This window comes from Phaethon aethereus, assembly GCF_964289735.1.
Source record: "Phaethon aethereus genome assembly, chromosome: Z".
NCBI classification, from domain to species: domain Eukaryota; kingdom Metazoa; phylum Chordata; class Aves; order Phaethontiformes; family Phaethontidae; genus Phaethon; species Phaethon aethereus.
Genome location: NC_138577.1, coordinates 52,225,385 through 52,246,275, shown reverse-complemented (window position 1 = coordinate 52,246,275; position 20,891 = coordinate 52,225,385). Strand labels below are relative to the sequence as shown.

Here is a 20,891-nt window from a genome sequence, read left to right as displayed (position 1 = left end):
CATCCTCCAGTTGCTCCAGCTGTGAGTGTATGGAAGTGTGCATCAGCACAACCTCTGTGATGGTTTGGACACAATCGCCCTCCTCCCCTTCTTGCTGCCACTTGACTGTATCGGCTAAGCAGCAAGAGGAAATAGTATGGCTTCCGTAGAGATTTAACATGAACAATAGGAAAGAAGTCTTAAAAATACACTCTGAAAACATAATTTTCTACTTAATGGCTTGCAGGATTGAAACAAATGATAGCTGTTCAAAGCCTTTAAGGCAGGGGAAAAAAAGAGAGTACGTTTTACGGAATCATACTTCCACATCAATAATAATTGTAAATGTGTCTCTTATAAAGTACTTGAGACTAAAAAACTAGTAGTAATTCTGGTTGTGACTTCATGCATATATGTGCATGTCATGCTACATAATGTCATGGCATATGACATGGGATACTTAGTCATGGCTCTGTACATGCTTCACTTTTTTTTTTTTTTTACCTCCCCCGCCCCCTTAAATAGTAGTCTGAGCTTTGGAGCAAATCTATTTAAATTGAGATGTTAACACCTGCAGTCATTTTCTTTCTCTTGCTGTGGTTTTATTTGCCTCAAGTGATTGTCAGAGAGCGTTGTTACTGCACTTCCTGTTTGAAGCCATAGTGAACGGTATGCAGTCAAAGGATATAGAGGGTTCAGCCTTAAAAGGAACTTTGTAAGTGTTTTTAAAAACAGCGGGCTGTTCTTAAGCTATGTAATTAATAAGCAGCTTTATTCTAACTGGAGCATATTCCTCTTTTGATCAAATAAGGTAAATGCTCTCTGACCTGCTTTTTGCCAGTAAACATGAAGAGCTTGGAGGGGAGATTCATTGCTTTTTTTACCCTTCTTCCTTTCCTGCTCTGTTTATTTCCTACAGAAAAGTTAATACTGCTTTAATAAAAAAATTTGTTGATACTGTAAGAGAACATGCTCTGCACCCGCTATCCATTAACGCACTGTTTGAACTTGCTGTCTTTATGACTGGCATTTAACAATAAGCAGTAGATTTGGTTTTTTGCATTAGATCAGCTACTGTGGAATAAACTTTGGAATAATGAAAATTACTTTATTGGCTTTCACTTGAAATTTTAAACAATGTACCCATTTTAATATAATCACTTCTTCATACTACTTAAAACGTCTATAAATGGGATTAATTTAAAGTTGTATGTAAGGTGTGAAAGCCTTAAAATGTGACAGAGTTGTTCAGCATGTTAGTCCTGTGTGTTCTTGCAATGTGAATTGTACACTCTGAAATAAGTTGCATTCAGAGTGCAGAAAGTTTAAATGGGGAAAAAGCAAATAGGTGTTTCACCGTTCACCACTGATTAACTTTCCAGTTCAGAGAGAGAAAGTGCCTTGTCTTTCCAACACGAGCCGTATGGTGGTGTGCCACTCAGCACCATAAAACCCTGTGAAGAGCGAAAACAGAAAGTGACGGAGCTGTTGTCTTGAACTGTGTTCTTCAGCCTCTCTTGTCCTCTTCATCTGGCAAGTCGACTCAGACAAATGCAGCAACACTTGTGAACAGCGCTGTATTAAAAGCTTGGTCCCATGACAAAGCAGAGCTGTGAAGCATTGCTCATGTTTTGGGATCTCATTAATGGCAGCTAGGTCTGGGGTGCAGTCCAGGCTTCACAGGAACACTTTCTCACGAGATTGCTAGTGGGCTGATACTACATAACTGCATGACTGGTAGCTATACGTCAGTAGTGTGCTTTTTTCTTTCTTCCTTTATAACCAATATCTTGGAAAAGAACAGCAGAATTTTCCTGCTTCAACTTGTTCTTTAAACAAGCAACTAGCAGTGTAAGAGAAGTCCTGGTGTGTTGCTGTTGACATCACAGTGCCAATACGCCTTTTTGCCTTCCACTTCATTGCTTTTTCTTTCCATTTTGGTGTGGCAGATTTATACCTGATCTTTTATATTAACTTGGCCACTGTAAAAATCATTTGTTTCGCAGAGTGGGGGTGTATAAAATTCCAGTGCTCTAACAAATACTGCTAAGCTTTTGTTTCCCTTTCAAAGAGGTGCATTTACTGTCAATTTTCTCCAGACTTACAGATATGTCATCCCACCACCTTTTTTTTTTTTTTTTTTTTTTTAAATTAGAGGGCAACAAATTGGAAAAACTGCTTGGTACTGATTGCAGAAACATGAAATTAAAGGCAAATGTGGCACTATACAAGCTATAGAAGAGAAAAATACATTTTTAAGAATGAACGTGTTAATCAGAGACTATTGTTCATGATCTCTAGCTTGGCTTTGTCATTCAGCAGCTTTTGATTTAAGTGTGGGGGAATCAGTTCCTGGAGGGCACAAGTCCTGCACGCTGAGAGTGGCTGGGCGGAGAAAGTCTTCTGCACCCTTGAGTATTTTGTAACCAGGAAGAGACTTCCAGGCTCACAGGAGCATGAACAAGCCCTTTGGGTTTGTTCCCAGGGCTTCAGCTCAACGCAGCACCTAACGCTGCAGCGAGGTGGAGGAGCGTGCCAGCTGTGAGTAAGCAAATGAGGAGACGGATCAACAGAGGAATTGCCCAGCCCTTTCCATGTACGTCTTCTGTACACGGGTGTAACAGCAGGATGGAAGTTAAGCCTCTGTGAGAACAAGAATTTGGTATGTTAAATCTGGACTTCGTCAAAAACAGATTGTGAGGAATCAATAATACGAGTGTCAGAATTTCAGGAACTGCAAATCGGAATATTAGGTCTCTTGTGCAGCAAGAGCAGCCCACTGCAGTATATCCATTTATAGCTCTGGCAGGTTACAACGTATTAGATTTCAAAATGCTCTAACTCTGACTACTTGCTTTCTCAATTTCTCATAATCTTAGCAGCTAGCATTGACGGACCGTTGCTGCATCTCAGAACAACTTAGAGCCATCTTCTCAGGAGTAAACGCACCAACTTTTAAGGAGAGATAAGCTGTACTGGACTTCTGTTGGACTGAAACTGTCAATTGTTGCATGCTTAGCGGGAGTCAACCATGTTTGAGTTCCAGTTTTGTTACATGTTGAATCAAGTTTAGAAAAGAATTGTGTAGCATGCAAATTCGGAGGCTGCAGAGAACAGTATTTTTCTTATTAAGCTTTTCTACATTCATCCAGCTATTGCTATTTATGGTTGATCAAACTTCCAGTAGCCAGAAGAATTGAGAAAATGATGTGAAATTGAATTGAGAAAATGATGTGAAATTAAATTGAGAAAATGTCCTAAGTATGAAGTGAGAACTTGCTTGGAGACTTTTAAAATTATTTTCATTCCTGGATTTCATACTGTTGGTTGATAATTCCCATGTTTTATTGCAGCTTCTTGACACATACATGGGATTTAGATGATTGTCTCTGAGGTAGGAAAAGATCTTAAGTAGTGAAAATATGTCATATTAGCACTGTACTAAGACCTTTTTTCAGTGTCTGACAGAGGAAAGGTTGTGTAGAATTTTTTTTTTTTTTTTTTTAGCTTTTGTTTAGGTTTTTTGTTACCCTCAAGGTAAGAAAAATATATTTGCTCTATATGGTATTAGTGATGGGAAAAGCTAGCAAAGCATTTTGTTCCCCCCTTCCTATTCTGATCTTTGAGCAAGAAGTGCCACAAACAGGACTATATACTTAAATACTACCACTAGCTTTTTCAAAACTAGGAGAGACAAGTACTCCTGCTGGGGTTTTGCTATTTAGACCGTGTTAATGCAGCATGCATCTATTTCTTTAAAAGCCTCTGTTAGTCTCTTAAAAAAGGTAAGAGTGGGAAAGCTTCCCAGGGGCTTTAGACTTAGTATGGGAAAGGTGCTACTGTATTTCTGTAAGTGTGCATTGTAGCCAACAGTCCTGGAAAGTACCTGGCTAGTAGTGGCTGCACAGTACAGTAACTTGGCATGTATGTAGTAAATGAGGGACTTCACTGCTTATGTGCGTGGCATGTAAAGAACTGATGAAGGCAGTAGCTAAGTGGGACTTCTCTGCCACAGGATGTGCATGTGTGTGCATATGTGTATATGTAGTTTATCTCACGGAGGCTTCAAAGCACTTCATACTGTGAGGAATTGCACACAAATAATGATGCACAGTTACACACACATTTCTATGAAAGAGGATACAGTTGTGTGTAAAATTACTAAGGAGTACGCATGTAAAAACTTCTGAGTACTCATTACCTCACTTTCTCTGCAAGTAAAGTTTATGATAGATGGCAAGATAAACAACTAGGATGAAATCTCACTGGAATTTTTATTGCACTCTTACTGAAAGAAACCGGGTTGGAGATTAACCAATAAACATTATTTTAGCAAAGGAATGATTGGAATCTGGAGCCTTCCTTGCTCCATATGACGAATTTTAAAGGTTAAGGAAACAGTTTCAAACTCTACAAGTAATCTCCTATTTTGAAACCAACTGTATATGAAGCAGAAGGATGGAGGGAGTGGAAGAAAAATGCCTTGAGTTGACCAAGTCCAGCTATTTTGCAAATTTTCTATATACAAAAATTTATTTATTTGTTTCCTCAACATTTAGAAAAGTGTGACTTTGCTTGACAGCTGTGCAACAGGGTTGGGGTTAAATGCTATTTAAACCTCATGCTGTGAATGGACTGGGTAACCATGCTGTGAATGGACTGGGTAACTTTCCCATTGAGAAATATGAAGTGTTGATAGGCACAATTCCATAAGAAGTTTAAAGGAGTGTATGGGCAATTGTCACTTTCTAGAATGACATTTGAAAGTTAGAAACAGATCAAACAGAGATGGCTGCCAAAAGACTGGACACCGGTTCTTGATATCACTTCATCTAACTAAAGCTGGAATGTAAGCCTCATATGGATTTCTGGTACATGCCGTTTTTGGTATTCACTGTAGAAATAAGCACATGACTTGTTTGCTAGTGTCTCTCCAGTCTGAGGCTCAAGATGTTACCAAGAAATCACTGGTGTGGGTGGCTGGCTGGGAGCATGAGATTCTGTATATTCTTTCTTTTTGATGTAATGTACTTCTATTTTCAGGTTCACGTAACGCTAGGGACCTAAGAAGCATACATAACATTTCTGTGGTGCTGGGACCAACCTTCTGAAAGAAGACTATAAAATAAATTTTGCCTTCAAGTTGTTTGTCCTGGGACTCACTTGTCTTTGGAGAAGAGCTCGACAGAGAAAACATTTTCACATTGGAACCATTATAAATAAACCTATTTAAAGAACTTGCTACCTGGAGACGGATTTACAGAGGTTAAGTCCCGCTTTTCATCTGTGTTCCCACTTCAGACTGTAAACAATGAGTGAGTTTTGGTTGTGTTTCAACTGCTGTATTGCAGAACAGCCTCAGCCTGTAAGTATGAATATTGACACTGCTTTGTTTTTGTATAATTAACTACATTGTTCATATTTTGTGGTTTTCTTATGGCTTTTTAAATTAGTGCTGTTTGGACAAGCTCAGTGAGAATTAAGGAATTAACTAACATCCTGGCTTAGTGGGGACAAAAAAAGTGTTTGTTCTGTTGTCATGCAGATATTTTCCTGTCTTTAAGATCAAATCTAGTCTTTGGAAAGAGACTTTATTTGTTTGAATTGAAGAGGAGGGGAAAGGAAGGAAAGAGTCAGGAGGGCCTAAATTATCATTCTAAAATAAGTCATTTTTAACTGGAGGTCTGTAAATGTCCTGACTTCTGTATGGCTTATGGCCTGCCTTCAGGTGTGGCTGGACACAGGAAGGAAATGATTCTGTTAAAAAGTCCAGAGTGAAATCCAGTTCTCCTCCACCTTAATTTAATGAAGGATTTCAGCCTTCATTGTTTTGTTAATTTTTAATTGAAACCTTAGGAGAGTGAAGGGATGGACTCATGCGGTAAATACTTTTTTTTATTTTAAATAGAATTTGGAGTGGCTGTTGTGTGAAAAAGTACATAGGAAACACTTGGATAAAAGAACATTTCAAAGCATATGTAAGGAAGACAAAGTACAGAAATATTCTTGGGTTTCATATCATCTAAGTACCTTTAGTGTGTGTTGCTGAGTCCAGTGCTGTTGGGAGAACGTCTGCCTGCATGAAGGTGGAATTAACCAGGAATATGGTTAGCACTGTGAGAAAGATCATTATATGGTGTGGCATCCAGATCAAGCTACATGAATGTCAGAAAAGGACAGTCATCTTGCAAATATGTGGAAAAGAGCCTAGTTACTACTTACAGGATATGCTGGAATTACAGTGACAAAGAGAATCCCAGAGTGAATACAGCAAACTCACATTACTGTGCTCAGATGATAATATTTGGCTTTAGGGAAGCCAAAGGATTAAAAAAATATATATATATAATGTTGGGCATTGTCACTGCACACAGCCTGAATGCCAGGCCAATCTTGGGTGGCAATGCAAATAGTAAAGTGTGACCATTAACATTTCTAACAAATGAATGCAACTTTATCTCACCCTAGAGTTGTGGAAGATGAACTCTGAGATACCAATATGGGGAGCTGCAATAGTCTTCTATTGCTTGAATACCATGCAGTCCTTTAAAATGCTAGTTGTGTCCATATGTAGCCAAAGTTATTTGGATGGTTTTTGGAGCATATAGTTCAATTAAAAATAAGGTATGACTGTCAAAAAACTTTGAGATAGAAAATTGCATACTCTGTTTGTTTACAAGAATCCTGAGGCTCAGTCCTTATAAAATCTTGATACAGGCTTTATGATACAGTTAAGTTATTGCCCAAGAAATACAGGGTACGTTAATACAGTATGTAGTGATCTGTAGGTCATGACTTGTGGAAAGGGTGGAGAATGTACTTCAGAAGTGGAGAAAAGGGAAACAACCCATTTTTTTTGTTTTTGCTGATCTGGTGGTGTGCATTTGTTTAGAAAATTAAAACCATCCTTACATTTAAGATACAAATAGCATGTTGCTGAGCATTGACCTAGTTCCTGAAATCTGCCGTTCAAATGTTGTAGAAGCCGTGTTCATTATCAAATGACAAAATTCTTCATAATGCATCTCAGTAAAAAGAGTTGTGGGCCCTCGTCAGCATGCTTGGCAGTAGGCACTTAGTTGTTCCCCTGCAGTTACTCAGCTCATTTTGCGATGTTGTGTTGTACAGCCATCGTTCTGCCATGCACTGTTGCAGTAAGTGGAGTATTTAATCGGGGATGTATACATCTGAGTAAGTACAGGAACGTTTTTCCTCTCTGACATGTAGCAAAGCATGTACTGTCAGTGTGAGCGAACTGATAAATCAGACATGTGGTAAGGAAGCAGTTTTTCCCTGTATTCTTGGTTTAACCCAGCAGGTAGCTAAAACAATGACACAGATGCTTGCTTGCACGCCCTGCTCCCCCACCCCCCACACGGGGACGGGGGAGAGAATCATAAAAAGATAGATCTTGTGGGTTGAGATAAAGATAGTTTAATAGAACAGGGGAAAAAAAGAATAGTGATAATAAAAATGATAAAAGAATATACAAAACAAGCAATGCACAGCACAGTTGCTCACCACTCGCTGACCGATGCCCAGTTAGTTCCCAAGCTGTGGCCCCTCCCTGGCCAACTCGCCCAGTTTATATACTGGGCACGACATCATATGGTATAGAATATCCCTTTGGCCAGCCTGGGCCAGCTGTCCTGGCTGTGTCCCCTCCCGGCGTCCCGTGCACCCCTGCCTGCTTGCTGGCAGGCCAGCACGAGAAGCTGGACTTGTCCTTCACTGCTTAGCAACAACCCAAAACATCAGTATGTTATCAACATTATTTGCATCCCAAATCCAAAACACAGCACTATGCCAGCTATTGGGAAGAAAATTAACTCTATCGCAGCCAAAAGTAGGACACCCTGTCTCTGCATGTGTTGTGTCATTGCAAGTTTGGCAGACTTACATGCTGGAAAACATGCTACTTTTTAGCCCCAAAGTACTGGTACCTATTGCCCTATTGTATCAAAAGATAGGTGAAACATGCAAACCTGCATAAAAGATGCCTGTCTGTCCCCAGCTGTGCATTCAATCTGTCTTTTTAGTCCAGTTTCACAGGAGAATTGCCTCATCTGCCTGGTTTCAGCTCATCCATGTGCCTTCTTCCATTTTACTTCCTGCTTCTTTGTGGACTAACAGTGTCCCAGTCATCACTTTCAGGTTCAGCATGCTCATTCTGTGGAAGGACTAATGTGGTCTTGTAGCAACACTAACAGCCACCAGTGTCTTAGAATAAAGACCTTGAAAGCAGGAAGTTACTTAACTTGCTACTTGTTCTGACCAATGCTTAAAATATTCCTTTTGTTTTTAAACTTACGTTCTCTGAAACTCTTTTTTTTCCCCCTTATTATCTTTGTCAGCTGCTAATATCTGGGACACCTTTAATGTCATGGATAGTGACATAAATTTTAAGCCTCTTCACTGGAGGAAAAAAAACCCTGAACTTTTAATAGATACATGTTTCTGTGGTATTTATAGCTTCCATTGAGCTAAAAGAGTTTTCCTCCTCTCTTGAAATCCAGGATGCAGGAACTGTTTCTGTTGCTTTCTTCTGGCAAAATTCTAGCATATTCTATTGGGAATGTTCAGTACAGCGTCTCTATTCCTTGCAGCTATAGTGCCCTTAAAATTAAAAACGCGTACGTGCACTGAGTCCTTTCAGCCAATTTTATAGAATACTGTTTTTTGGACTGTACACAAAGACATTTTCTAGGTTATGGCCAATACTCTGCTTTCCAGACTTGCATCCTGGTGCTTTCCAGTGTATTTTCATGGTTTTGAGCAACATCTTTTTAGATAAGATTTGCCAACTTCATGGCAATAAGAACACATTACTTAACTAATTTCACTGCCATCACTTCCCTAATAGCATACCCTGGGGCAGAACAGTAACAATGTTGCAGTTATATATTAGTGCACTTTAAGAGGTTCCTTAATTAAAAGACAGTATGTTAGCATTACCATCATCTTTTACTGAAATGTATCACAGCACAGCTTTTTGTCTTTTGTCAATGCTAAATGGATCCACCGTGGGGCTGTGAAATAAAACATAGGTGTCTTGGAAAGACGTGTTCTAATCTTGTGATGTTCGTTGGATTGCTAAATATTTCACTTCTTGTTTCTAAGACTGCAGTACTCATAATAACATCATGGAAGGGAGCATGTCTGAACATGGATCTCTGTGCTTCTCTGGAATAGGGTGATAAATGAAGAAATTGAATATGCAAAGAAACAAAACTAATAGTGATACAGTTGAAGGAAGCATGTTCCTGGTGTTGGCTTAGGTCTTGCTTCTTAACAGCCTGAGACCTTTACCACAGTAGAATGCAAACAAAAACCAAGGAAAAGTATTCTATAAAATTATAGTTTTCTCTTGTCAGATTTGGATTGATAATATATTTTACCACAATGAAGACTTCAGACAACTAGTTTCTTTCATGTCTGTTTTCATGACACGAAGGAGGTGATATTATTCTCTTAATAAATGTGTTCAGCTTTTTCTCGCTTGTTTAAATAGCCTGAATTCAGTCTCTTACGATCTGACCCAAACCTTTTTTTATTTTGAGAAGAGTAGTGCTTTCTGTGTTTGCACCAGGTTTCTTACACCTCCCACTGATACCCTTTATAGGTTCTGTAAGCTCATCTTGCGCTTCCCAGTGACAAGTCCTCCTTCCCATGCTTCCTATATGCTGTCGTCCCATCCACCGCTATGTTTCAGTAGACTCTGCCAAATCCCTACTACCAGATGCATTGCTTGGTAACCGAAGTTTAGAGAGCCTTTTATCTTGCAGGTTTTCAGAGAACATGTCTGTGGCTTCTTTCTTAGGCTGAGTTCATCGCCTACACCAGGAATCTGTTATTTTCTTCCACTTCTTTTGGTGTTCTGTCCATTTTTAACTTGCAAAGTTAATTTTTGGTCTGAGAAGCCTTTGGTCATGACCTGATGCACTCCCACCTGGTTTGGGCCACTGCCCAGTACAGCTGAGCTCTTCAGTTTAATTTTACTGCTGGGTCAAAGGACTGCTTTGCTATAAAAGAGTAAACTCTGCTCTCCTCCTCAGTCCAAGCTTCGTTCTCTAGTTAATTAGTTTCTGTTTTGTTGCTCGTCTCTTGTTTAGATTATTTGCATTTTGTATTTTGTCAAGGAGCTATTACAGTTTTGCTGCATGGTATGCCATATGTGTTTAAAGTGGTTTAGAAAGTGAAGTTTCTTTCTTGTCTTTTTTGATATATGAAAGAGGAATGACAGATCTGTATTTAGAGTAGGGAGGCCCACCTTAAAATACAGGCAGAAAAAATGCTGCACATGCCATATTTATGAACTGAATGCTGAATGCTACAGAAACCATAAATGATCTTGACTCTGATTACTTAAGGAAATTAACCACGGATGGATACTGTCAGCTCTAGCTTTTTTCTAGAGAAGCAATCATAGCTACAGCTAAGGATAGATCTACCACTGCAGCTCTTAAAGAACACAGTAGACATATTGAAGTATTCAGTGTGCATAACAAATGCAGAATAAATGAGCCTTAGTAGGCATGCACAGTAAATCAGCTGTTTGCTACTAAGTCAGTCAGGTGTTTGTTTGCTACTAAGTAGTAAATGAAGTGTTTGCTCCGAAGAAGTTCTGGGCTGGGCTCCCTGTTCAGTACAGCAGTGCTGTGCAAGTGCAGCTTCTGGCTGAAAAGGACTAAAACTCTGTCTGTCTCATTCATTCAATGTGAACAGCCTACCGCATTCAGTAAGCCCATGAAAGATTACAATGTGGAACGTGACAACTCTAGAGAGCCCTCAGATTTCAGACTTTTCATACTGAGTTACATGTTGAGCTGCCAGTTCAGATCTTTCAAATTCCTTCTTTTTCCTATTCAGTGCTGTTGTAGAAGTAGCCTGAGGAAACACCTTATCAAAGGGGGCAGAGTTAAATAAGCAGCAAAATACTTGGCTTTTATTTCTCAAACCTGATCTGTTTGTGCTGATTTCAGCCTGATAGAGGTGCTTTAGATTTTTCTTTCACCTTTAAATTAGCCCGCACAGATCTTAAAATATCTGTTGTGATGTTCAAGTATTAAAACGTTTACAAAGAAAACAAAAAAGAGTATTTTTTTATGTATAAATACCTGAATGAAAATTAACTTAATATTTTGTGATCCTTTATTTCTACTTGCCAACAGCTAGAGGCAGAGGTAGCTCAGATGTAGTCTGAGAGATGTGCACTTTCACTGACTCTGTATGGAAGTATGCTTTGTGTTAGTGAATAGAGAAGTCAGTCGTTGCCCTGAAGCTAAATGTTCAGCCTTTTACCTTTAACTGTTTTTGATATGAAAGGGACTATTGAGAGTATAACCTTCCTCTGCTGCTATCTCACTGTATTGTAACTTTTCTGTAATGGATCTGAGATAATTCTGTTGGAGATAATTCTTAAGACCAATATGCAGCTCACAAAACACGCATTTTTTAAATGGCTATTTTAAAGATTTGTGCATGCACTTACATTTTTAATTCCCAACATTAACATTTCATGATGATGAAAGTTTTCTTTTTTCAGACTGCTCCTCAGACCTTTGGTTCTGCAGTTCCTGTCATGACTCATACTTAAGCGTGAGACATGCATGGTATCAAAGTTGAATTATATTATAGCTTCGTGTGTTCTCAGAGATCCTGAAATTATAAGGTACCCATTAAGCCACAGACTTTAATACGTACTCACTTGCAGTGATTTTCTCATTTTCATCTTCAGAGCAGCTTAGCTGATCACTCTGAAATGCTGACTTCTGTTAATATCCTGCCACAGAGTGAGGAGAAGAGGAGTGGAGGCTGAGCAGAAAAACTGAAGCTGTGAACTGCGTTCTGATGCAGATTCAGGGAAGGAATGCCTCTGTGAACTCATCGGTTTTATTTTTCTTTTTTAAATAACTTCACAGACTTTTTTAGCTACCTGGGTGTACTCTCAAGGGAGCTGTAGTTTACTGTAGCTGAGGAAAGATACCATCACTTTTTGTGTTTTCTCCCTCAAAAAAATGTGTGACACTGAGTGATTTGTTGACATGTCATGCTCGGAGAGACCGGACTTCTAAAGGGAGAGGCTCACATGGAATTTTTAAAAATAGTTTTAAGCTACATTTATCCCTCTTCTTGCAATTGTAAATTCAGCTCATTTAGTCTCAGAAAATAGTGTAGGTTTATTATAATATGCTGTCTTCAGCAGGCACAGGGTCTTCCTAATTGTTTGTTTCTCTTGCTTGTGGTGTGAGTGTTTTTCAGTGTGAACATAACTGCCCTTTGTGTTCTGCTTGGTGGTTTATCATAAAGGACTACCTAATTCATAGTTGGTATGTTTTGGTACTGGGATGCTCTCAAACCAGAGTATTTCAATTTTGCCTTATCTTGGGCAGGTCTGTATTACAGTTTAGGTGTTTCTAACCTGTACAAGATGGTTTCAAGTTGGTTTTTGGCTGCCTTACCTTTGGAGATTGAGGATTGAATTGGGGCCAAATCGTGATTTGTCTTCTACGGTTGCCCAGACTAGCACTTCTTTGCTGGAGTAGCGTGGCACTTCACGCTCTACTGCTCTAGCATGGTGGGACTGGCCAGCTGGAGCTCTCCATCTCTGGAGCAGAGGTGCAGAGCTCGTCTCATCAGGTTGAGATGATGCACAGCAGGAAATACTGTTGTCTGCTGGAGGCTGCCTTCCCTCTCTTTTATGTCCATTGCTCTGTGGGGTTGTGGTGCAGTGCAGAGTTTTTTTTTAGCTTCTACTTGTTAAAATAAATTATGACCTTTTAAATTCTTCTACTTAAAATCCCAAAACATTTCTGATGGGCAGCGACTGTGGTGACAGCTGAGCGCAGGTGTATGCTTTGGAAATTTGTGGCAGTCTCTTGTTCTGGCCTCAGATTGCTTGAAGCACTAAAGTCTCACCGACACTGAAACCCTCATCCCACTGGTTATGAGTTCAGTTTTCTTGCAGCTCAGGCCTGACTCATTTAAGAAGTCAGCATTGCTATCCTTGTTTTACAGCTGGAAGATGGCAGGCAGGGTACTTGGGGAGCTGTATGGTATTCCTTCAGTGGATTCAGTGCCTCTGGCCTTAAATGAGGAAGGAGCAGAGAAGTTGTTTGGTGCATATAGCATGATGTGGTGGTAAAGAAAAACTAATTGGATTTGAATAAAATGGAGGAAAAGACTTCAACAGGACTGATGAACAGATTTTAATTGGGGATTATATTGGAACGATAGAATTTTAGAGATGATGTCACATCAGGGTTTTCAAAAAGACAGTTGCATAAACTGCAGTTATTAATCTTTACCTCATTATATATATTTGCGTAAAACTTGCCTTTTGGGGTGCTTTTTCAGTTTTGTGAACTGAAAAACTGATGCTATCAGGAATTCAATTATCTAAAGAAAGCACACTTGGCTATGTTCAACTGGGAACTAACGTTGTGCGTCAAGTGAGTGTACTAAACAGAAATTACTCTTATGATTCATGAAGTTCCTCTAAATGTAGGGGGCTTCCAAGCCAAATTCACTTCAAGTAGATTTCTTGAAGGACCTGAGTAAAATTAGTATAGGACAACATTTTATTTAACAGTGTTTGGAACAAATACTACTTTAAATACAGCTTGTCATACTCCAGTTACTTAAACATTTAATTCCTAGGCTCTAGGATGATGGTTAAATAGCAGATTACTGTTAAAATGGGACAATAAATCATGCTAGGCACATATTCCAAACAAATCTGCTAGGATATGCAAACACACACGTGTTGCATATGCACACGTGTGTGTGGGCGTGTGTATGCAACATAGTGGATTGCTTGTGTTTGTGGTAGCAGCTTGGTATTGCTGAACTTGTAAAGAGAAAGAAATATCAAAAAAAGAATGGGCATGCTGATCCTTAGAATATCAGGCAAAAGAGCCTACAGGGCCTTTTATTATCCATACGAAAATATCAAATGCATATTTTCTTCTTTTTTTTTTTTTTACATCAGAATTCAGCTTTGAAAATGAAATGCCTTTTCAATTTGTAATGCAAAGAAAGGAAGATTTCGGGGAGGAAAGAAAACAAGTGCAATGTGTGTACTTCAGAGAATAAAGAAACAGGACTTACATGTGAGAGAGAAGAACTGGGGCTACTTAATTACTGCTTTTTAAAACTATTTTAAAACCTGTCAAAGATTTCTAAGCCTGTTATGCTATGAGGGAGAAGAGGTGATTAAAGTGGCCATGGTGAAAGCAGTGTGGATTAAACTGACTGCTGGAAAAATAGAAATTATATCCTCAAGGACTCTTTGTGTGGCCCTACCCCTAAAGAAATGAAACATATGCACGTATTTCAGGTCACTGAGATTCAGCTGCTTTTTTTTAAAATGAAGAATGAAATGCCAACATTTCCATTATAAAAGGAGAGTAATGTTCCTACACAGAGAAGATAATGAAGAAGAAATTTACACATTTTAATACATACACACCCAGATTAAAATCTGGCAAGGAACTGACTGATGTGTGATGATAGATGTGTTTTAGCTGATGTAGTGGTTAAAGAACTGAAGGTTACGGTGTTTTCTGCAGGCTGCAACACTCAGTTTTTTTAATGTAGCAAAGGCATGCAAACTGTCATTCCTGGTTCCTCTGATTTGTGAAGTATGTTTTGAATCGTGGGTTGGATTTTGATGTTTTGGAGGTTTTGAGGGGGTTTTTTGTGTGTGTGTAAGGAATAATCTGCTGAATTATGGCAAAAACCAACTACCAGAGTATTTTTATGAGTGCTTGCATGGGATCCCACTAAATGTGCTGAGATCCTCTGAGGAAAGACACTATCAAATAATAAAAAATACAAAACTCTTGGGTGTTTAGCAATAGGTTTTTATGGGGCATGTGTATAAGCATCATGATTTGTTTTGAAGGAAGCACAGCTTAAATTTTAAGGCAAAAACTTATTCTAGCTAGATCTTTTAAATGAGTTATGTTAATTATAGATTACATACATATTATATTTTTAGACTTAACTACTTTGTTAATGTTCATTGTAAACAGCTTTTCTGTATCTGAAGAGATAATAATACAAGAGGATTTTCTGAAGTGTGCAATACTTGTGTGAAATAACTGCTTTGTAACATCTGCCATAATGTTGTACAAATGTGAGGGCATCTTCGTCATCCTTTGAAGACAGTAAAATTATTCTCCTTTTATGCTGCTGGTAGAATGCTCCATGTCATCAGAATGACATTCTGCAATATCTTAATCTCTTGCTCACTCTCTCTGGACTTGACACCAGTGTAAATACTAATTTCTGTTAGAGTTTACATCAGTCTGATTTATCTCTACTTTATATAATAGGAAAAGTGATCAGGTACTCTACAGTACCTTACTGTTACATAATAACTTCTGTAATTTAGTGTTCCAGAATTAGTCAGCTCACATTATAACCCACTGAAATGGGAAGAAAAATGATAAAGGGAATGAGAGGGTTTTATTTGGTTTTGATGTCCTTGTATTTTTATCTAAAAAGACAGACAAAAGTCTGTCTTTCCCTTTGAAGCAGGCTCTGAAATACAGCTTGAAAACCTGTTTTACCATGTAGTTGCTTGTTGGTCAGTAAAAAGTGTATCAAGTGATCAACTCTTGCAAGGAACCACTTTTTAAAATAAGTAAAACTTGCAATTGCCAGGTCTACAAACTCACTCTGGGTTCAGAGAGTCAAGCTGAATCTTTCCCACACTGGTACTGTAAATTTTCTGCAAGTAATCCCTTTGCTTCAGCTCACTGGAATTTAGTAAATAATTTGGTCATACCCAAGAAGGAATAGAATTCAACTTGGGCTCTTAGCAGTGTTGGCTCTGCAGGCATTGCAGGGGTGAATATCTCTGACAATTTGTTTTTTATGACCAAGCATAGCAGACACGTTTGCAATGTGTAAGACAAGAAATGCTGCAGGATGCACCAGCTGTGCTATGGCTCATGCTGTTACTGTTCCCCAGATAAACAGTCACACCTCAGTTTTAGATTGTGTTTTATGCAAGTTTAGTTTTTTTAGTTTCTTAAACAAAAATTAGCTGTAACTATACAATCGCAGAACACAGAAGAGCGGTCTGAAAATGAAGCCTGCAGGGAAAAAATTGGGAAGGGCAGAAAGATTTGGATTTCTCAATTTTTTTCCTTAGTGATGCCAAAGAGGGAATGTTGAGTGTCTTTAATCACTGAATCACACAATCATTAAGGTTGGAAAAGACCTCTAAGATCATCAAGTCCAACCATCAACCCAACTCCACCATGCCCACTAAACCATGTCCTGAAGTGCTATGTCCACACGTTTTTTGAAGACTTTCAGTGATGTTGAGTCCATTACCTCCTTGGGCAGCCTGTTCCAATGTTTGGCCACTCTCTCAGGAATTAAATTTTTCCTAATACCTAGTCTAAACCTCCCCTGGTGCAACTTGAGGCCATTTCCTCTCGTCCTATCACTAGTTACTTGGGAGAAGAGACCAACACCCACCTCACCACAACCCCCTTTCAGGTAGTTGTAGAGAGCAATGAGGTCTCCCCTCAGCCTCCTCTTGTCCAGACTAAACAACCCCTGGTTGCATCTTTGGTTCTGCATGTGTCTTTCTGCATTCTGACTTTTTTAGCTTTGGAGCAGGAAAACAAAGCCCCTTTGTGCTGTTCTTAGTGGAGAAATTTATGTTTCCCCCTGAGTTTAAAGAATGAGATGCATAAAGTGTACTTAAAATGTATTTGCATTTTCAGTATAGTGGATTAAAATTGACACTTTAGAGCTTAAGGAATTATGTTTAAAATTGTCTAGACTGATGTTATAGAGAACTAGGGTCATTTCTGAAGCTGTGATGTTTGGCTTTGCATAAAAGCAGCTCGAGCATAAACCAAGCATACATTGTTTTTATGAAGACAAGCTTTTTAAGCTTCTGAAGAGCTATAGCAATTCCTTTTTTTAAGGAGGAACTTTATCTTAGCTGCTGCAGGTGAATTAGGACAAAGAAAGGTGAGGGAATAGCCAGAAGCCTGAAGTGGCAAGATTTCTTAATACTACTCTGTTGTCTTCTAGCTATGCAGTCTTTGGGATCCTTTATCGAGGTAACTTGTAAATTAGTTGTTATTTCCAGTACAAAAAACCAGCAGTGTTTGGGTAAAATTCCTGCCTAGTTGGCTGTGAAATGACAAAGTTGACTGATACCTTTATGGGACCAGAACAGAAGTTAACGTTACTGCAATAGAGAAGAGCGAGGAGCAGAGGCAGGGAGGGCTCCTGAGAAGTGAGTATGTGGTGGGCTGTAAATGCCAGTCACCTGAAAGGATGACATTTCCCTGGCTGCCCGTGCCTGAGCATATGTTTATTCCAGCAGGCAGTGAAGAAAGGGATGTGGAGCAAACATCAGAGGGACAGCAAGACCATCACAGCCTGCTGATTTTGAAAAAATATTTCTAATGTGCTATTTTCAGACATCTGAAGTGAAAGGTTAAAGAGGCTCTGAGAAGCTCTCTGTAGGATAACTATAAAGAGGCAACTGGTGTTTTACCATTTCCGTGGTAGACAACTCAAGTTTGCTTATTAAAAGTGAGACCTTTCATGTTGTTGCATCTCGCCTTGTCCTAAGTTATTTTGATGTAGTATGTAGCTTTCCTTAGTGTAAAACTTTGAAGCTATTGAGAAGCACATAAATGGCATCGTCTGTTGAGGACAGCAGTTGTAGGTGGCTATTCTGTGTATCTATGCTGTAGGTGGGCTGTGTCCATGGATCTTCACAGAACTTCAGGGAAACTCGGTGAAATGGTGAAGTGAGGTTGAGGCATAGAAACCATGCAGGAAATCTGGGAAGAAAATTAACTTCTGCAAATTCTGTGCCTTGATCATGGAAGCATGTTTCTGGGTGGTGTTCCATATGCCACAGTGCCATCAGGCTACTCTTAAAATAATCTGATGTCATTGGAATTTGACAGTTGTCATGCTGTTGAAAAAGAACTTGTTTTATTGGCATAGCTGCCAGAGTCCGCCGGAGACCTGTGTGATGGTAAAGGGTACCTTACATTCAGGCTATGAAACACAGAATGGTGGTGATAGTGTTTTAGTTTGGGGGGTTTTTTTCTTTAATTTAGGAACAATATATATTTTCCTACCAACAATTACTATTCAATTCTGTGTTCATAGCTGTAGTTTTTGGGAAGATGGAGTTGTGTACCTGTCTTTTTAGGTATCAATATGGTTCCATTTGCTGAAGAGTAAAAGGAAAATTATTTACTATAAATATCTACACCCAGTTTTGAAATTCCCAGCCAGCAGCTCTTTAGAAAACCTGGTTTTGTTCTGTATGTTTATTGCTTTTTCTCCTCTTCATTCTGACTTTTTTTTTTATTTGCCAGTGACTGTAAATCTGTAGCCAGCAGCTGATGTTGGCCATATCTTGTTCTTGATAGAAGATGACTATGTTTGTGGAACTGGGAAGCAGTTGCCCTGAAGTTGCCAATAATGCAAGAACCTGGAGGAGTCTGAGAGGTCTCCATGGTGCTTGGTATTGCAATGCCAAAGCTTCCCCCATTTTTCTGACTGTTAAAGAACCATGCTTTCCTATTCTTCCTATCTTGAGAAGCTCCTAAATATGGGCTTATTCTGGCAAGACCAGTGGATCTGACACACTAAGAAAGCCACTATATTTCCTGGATTTCTACAGTGACTCCAACTTCAGAACTGCCAGTACTAGACTGAAGGAATGGTGTCAAAAAGTATGCAAGTAGGAGACACAATAATAGAAATTCTGCTCTCACAGTCATAAATTTACTGTAGATAACTTAGTGGAGAAGACCTGCAAGACAAGGAGGGATAGGCTTTCCGCAGAAATGGATTAGTAAGTAGAAAGATTTTTCTGAACATTATGAGCAGCCAATACTGCCTCTAAAAATGATCATGTGATGTGGTGTTGATCCTACTTGTGAGTCTGGCAGTAAATTCTGAATAATGAATGTACCTGCGACTTTGTCCTCAAGAAAATTTGTATGTCGTCTTACTACAGCTAGTAGAAGAGTAAGGAGCTATTGCTACTGCTCCTGAATACTTCTTTTAACAAGGCTATTTTTAGAAGAGTATAATTTGGCAAATTTCTGACAATGAAATTCAAATAGTTAAAGATTTTTTACACTCAAGACCTGTGGAATCGTGGCATGCCTCGGCTAGACTATGCAAACATGCCTGTACGTGCTTGGAACTGGTGTTTTCCTTTTGGTAGGAGGTGGACAAGGCAGCAAGGATTCTTTTGTTTTGCTAGGGAAAGCAGAAGACTCCTTGGAAGGACTTCCTTCTCATGTTACTCATTGAACTGAAATAGGTAGGAATACAGTGCTTGACTAGAAGTTTTCCCTCACAATGGCCTTTTTTCTTCATTGCCTGTCTTTAAAGCCTTCAACCTTTCAATTTAAAGTCTTCAATTTGCAATGGCACACCATGTTGCTCTTCCTTTGCCCCCATGCTTCTGTTGGGACTTGTTAGTTAGCTCCTGAACAACTTCCCTTCCATCTTTGGCAGGTATTTGCCACACTTTGGGCGCAGGCTTTTGTGTTGCTGCTCTGTGACTATTCTGAATATGTCGAAAGCTGAGCAGAAAGCTATTTTAAGCCTGAGCGCAAGCTGTTGATTCAAACACTTCTTAAGAATTGCTGGTAGAGTACTCTTCCAGGGATGCTTCTAGTCATGCTATGTGTGGGCTTGGCATCTAAGCAACCCTAAAGTATCTACTGAGCCATCCGCTACTAAATTGTCTTTGATGCTTGTTGTACTGTCTTTTTTTTATTTTGTCTACAATGACATCATTTTCACGTCCACTATGTGGGATCACCTTTCAGATGTGTGACTATTTTTCATAGTATGGGAGGCTGTTCCTGCTTCCCTGTGTAGGTTGTAACTCCTTTTTGCTTTGATGTTTCAAAAGTAAGCAAAGACAGACTACACCATAATGTATTTTGGGGTGTACTTGTTCCAGTGACTTACCTAAAATGAACTGTATGAACAGATTTCCAACACTGACAGTCAAATTTGGGAACTTTGCACAAGTACTCACAAGAGCAAGAAGTGGGATGCCCACTGAAGCAAATTTGTGATTCTATGTTTATGAATGCTTCTCCCCACTGCAAAATAGGGTACCCAAGGCCATGTGACAGCATTCATATGCTGATGAGATAACTGCTCAGGATGCCTTTGGAGCAGCAAGGAGAACCCAGAGAAAATGGTGAATTCACACAGGTGACAAATAATTTAGCAAGGAAATGCCAATGGGAAGATTCCCAGAAGGGTCAGCAGTCAGGATTGTGTCTCACTGACATAACACATACAAAATTCTAATGGGATTAGTTCCCTTAAAAAAGAATTTGTGCAAAAAAAAGAAAGTATCTTCATTCAGAGTAAGTTCATTTTCATAAAACTTCACTGAGAAGTACTACAGTACACCACTAGAAAACTATGGGAGTATTTATGTATTTCTTTGTATATAAATAAACAAGAAAATGCTGCAATTTGGACAAACTAATGTCAGGGCTTCTAAGATGACATTCACAGAGGTATTTAAAAGCTTAGGAATTCACTGTGTCTGTGTTTGACTCTTGAGGATGTTATTATTAAATATTGTGGCTTTGTTTTTGCCTGTGGCACAAGTACTAGAGTTCCACCCATGAATCGTACTGCTAAAAAATATCAGTGCCATAACTCCTGAAGATCCACCTTCTCCCAGTAATGGAATTACTATGAGTTCCATGCAGAGGTTTTCTGAAAATACCACGTGTGTCCTGATTTGTTGTCTTAGTCAAAGGTGAATCACAATATGCCGTACCAAACTGCTGCTGGTAAGCACATGTGACAATGCATTTAGCGCTATTAGCTTCAGAGTAGTAGATGTTTTAACTAGCTGGTCCAGA

General features: G+C 39.1%; 1 protein-coding gene across 1 annotated transcript in view; it reads left to right on the top strand.

Moving 5' to 3' along the window:
* Nucleotides 1–5,290: 5,290 nt before the first annotated feature.
* CDC42SE2 (CDC42 small effector 2) overlaps nucleotides 5,291–20,891 on the top strand; it is a gene marked incomplete at its 5' end in the record, with an annotated part of 31,957 nt that continues 16,356 nt past the window's right edge. Inside the window, one exon of the mRNA XM_082012889.1 lies at nucleotides 5,291–5,344. Coding sequence (XP_081869015.1) covers nucleotides 5,291–5,344 — 54 coding nt within the window. The remainder of the gene's footprint in view (nucleotides 5,345–20,891) is intronic.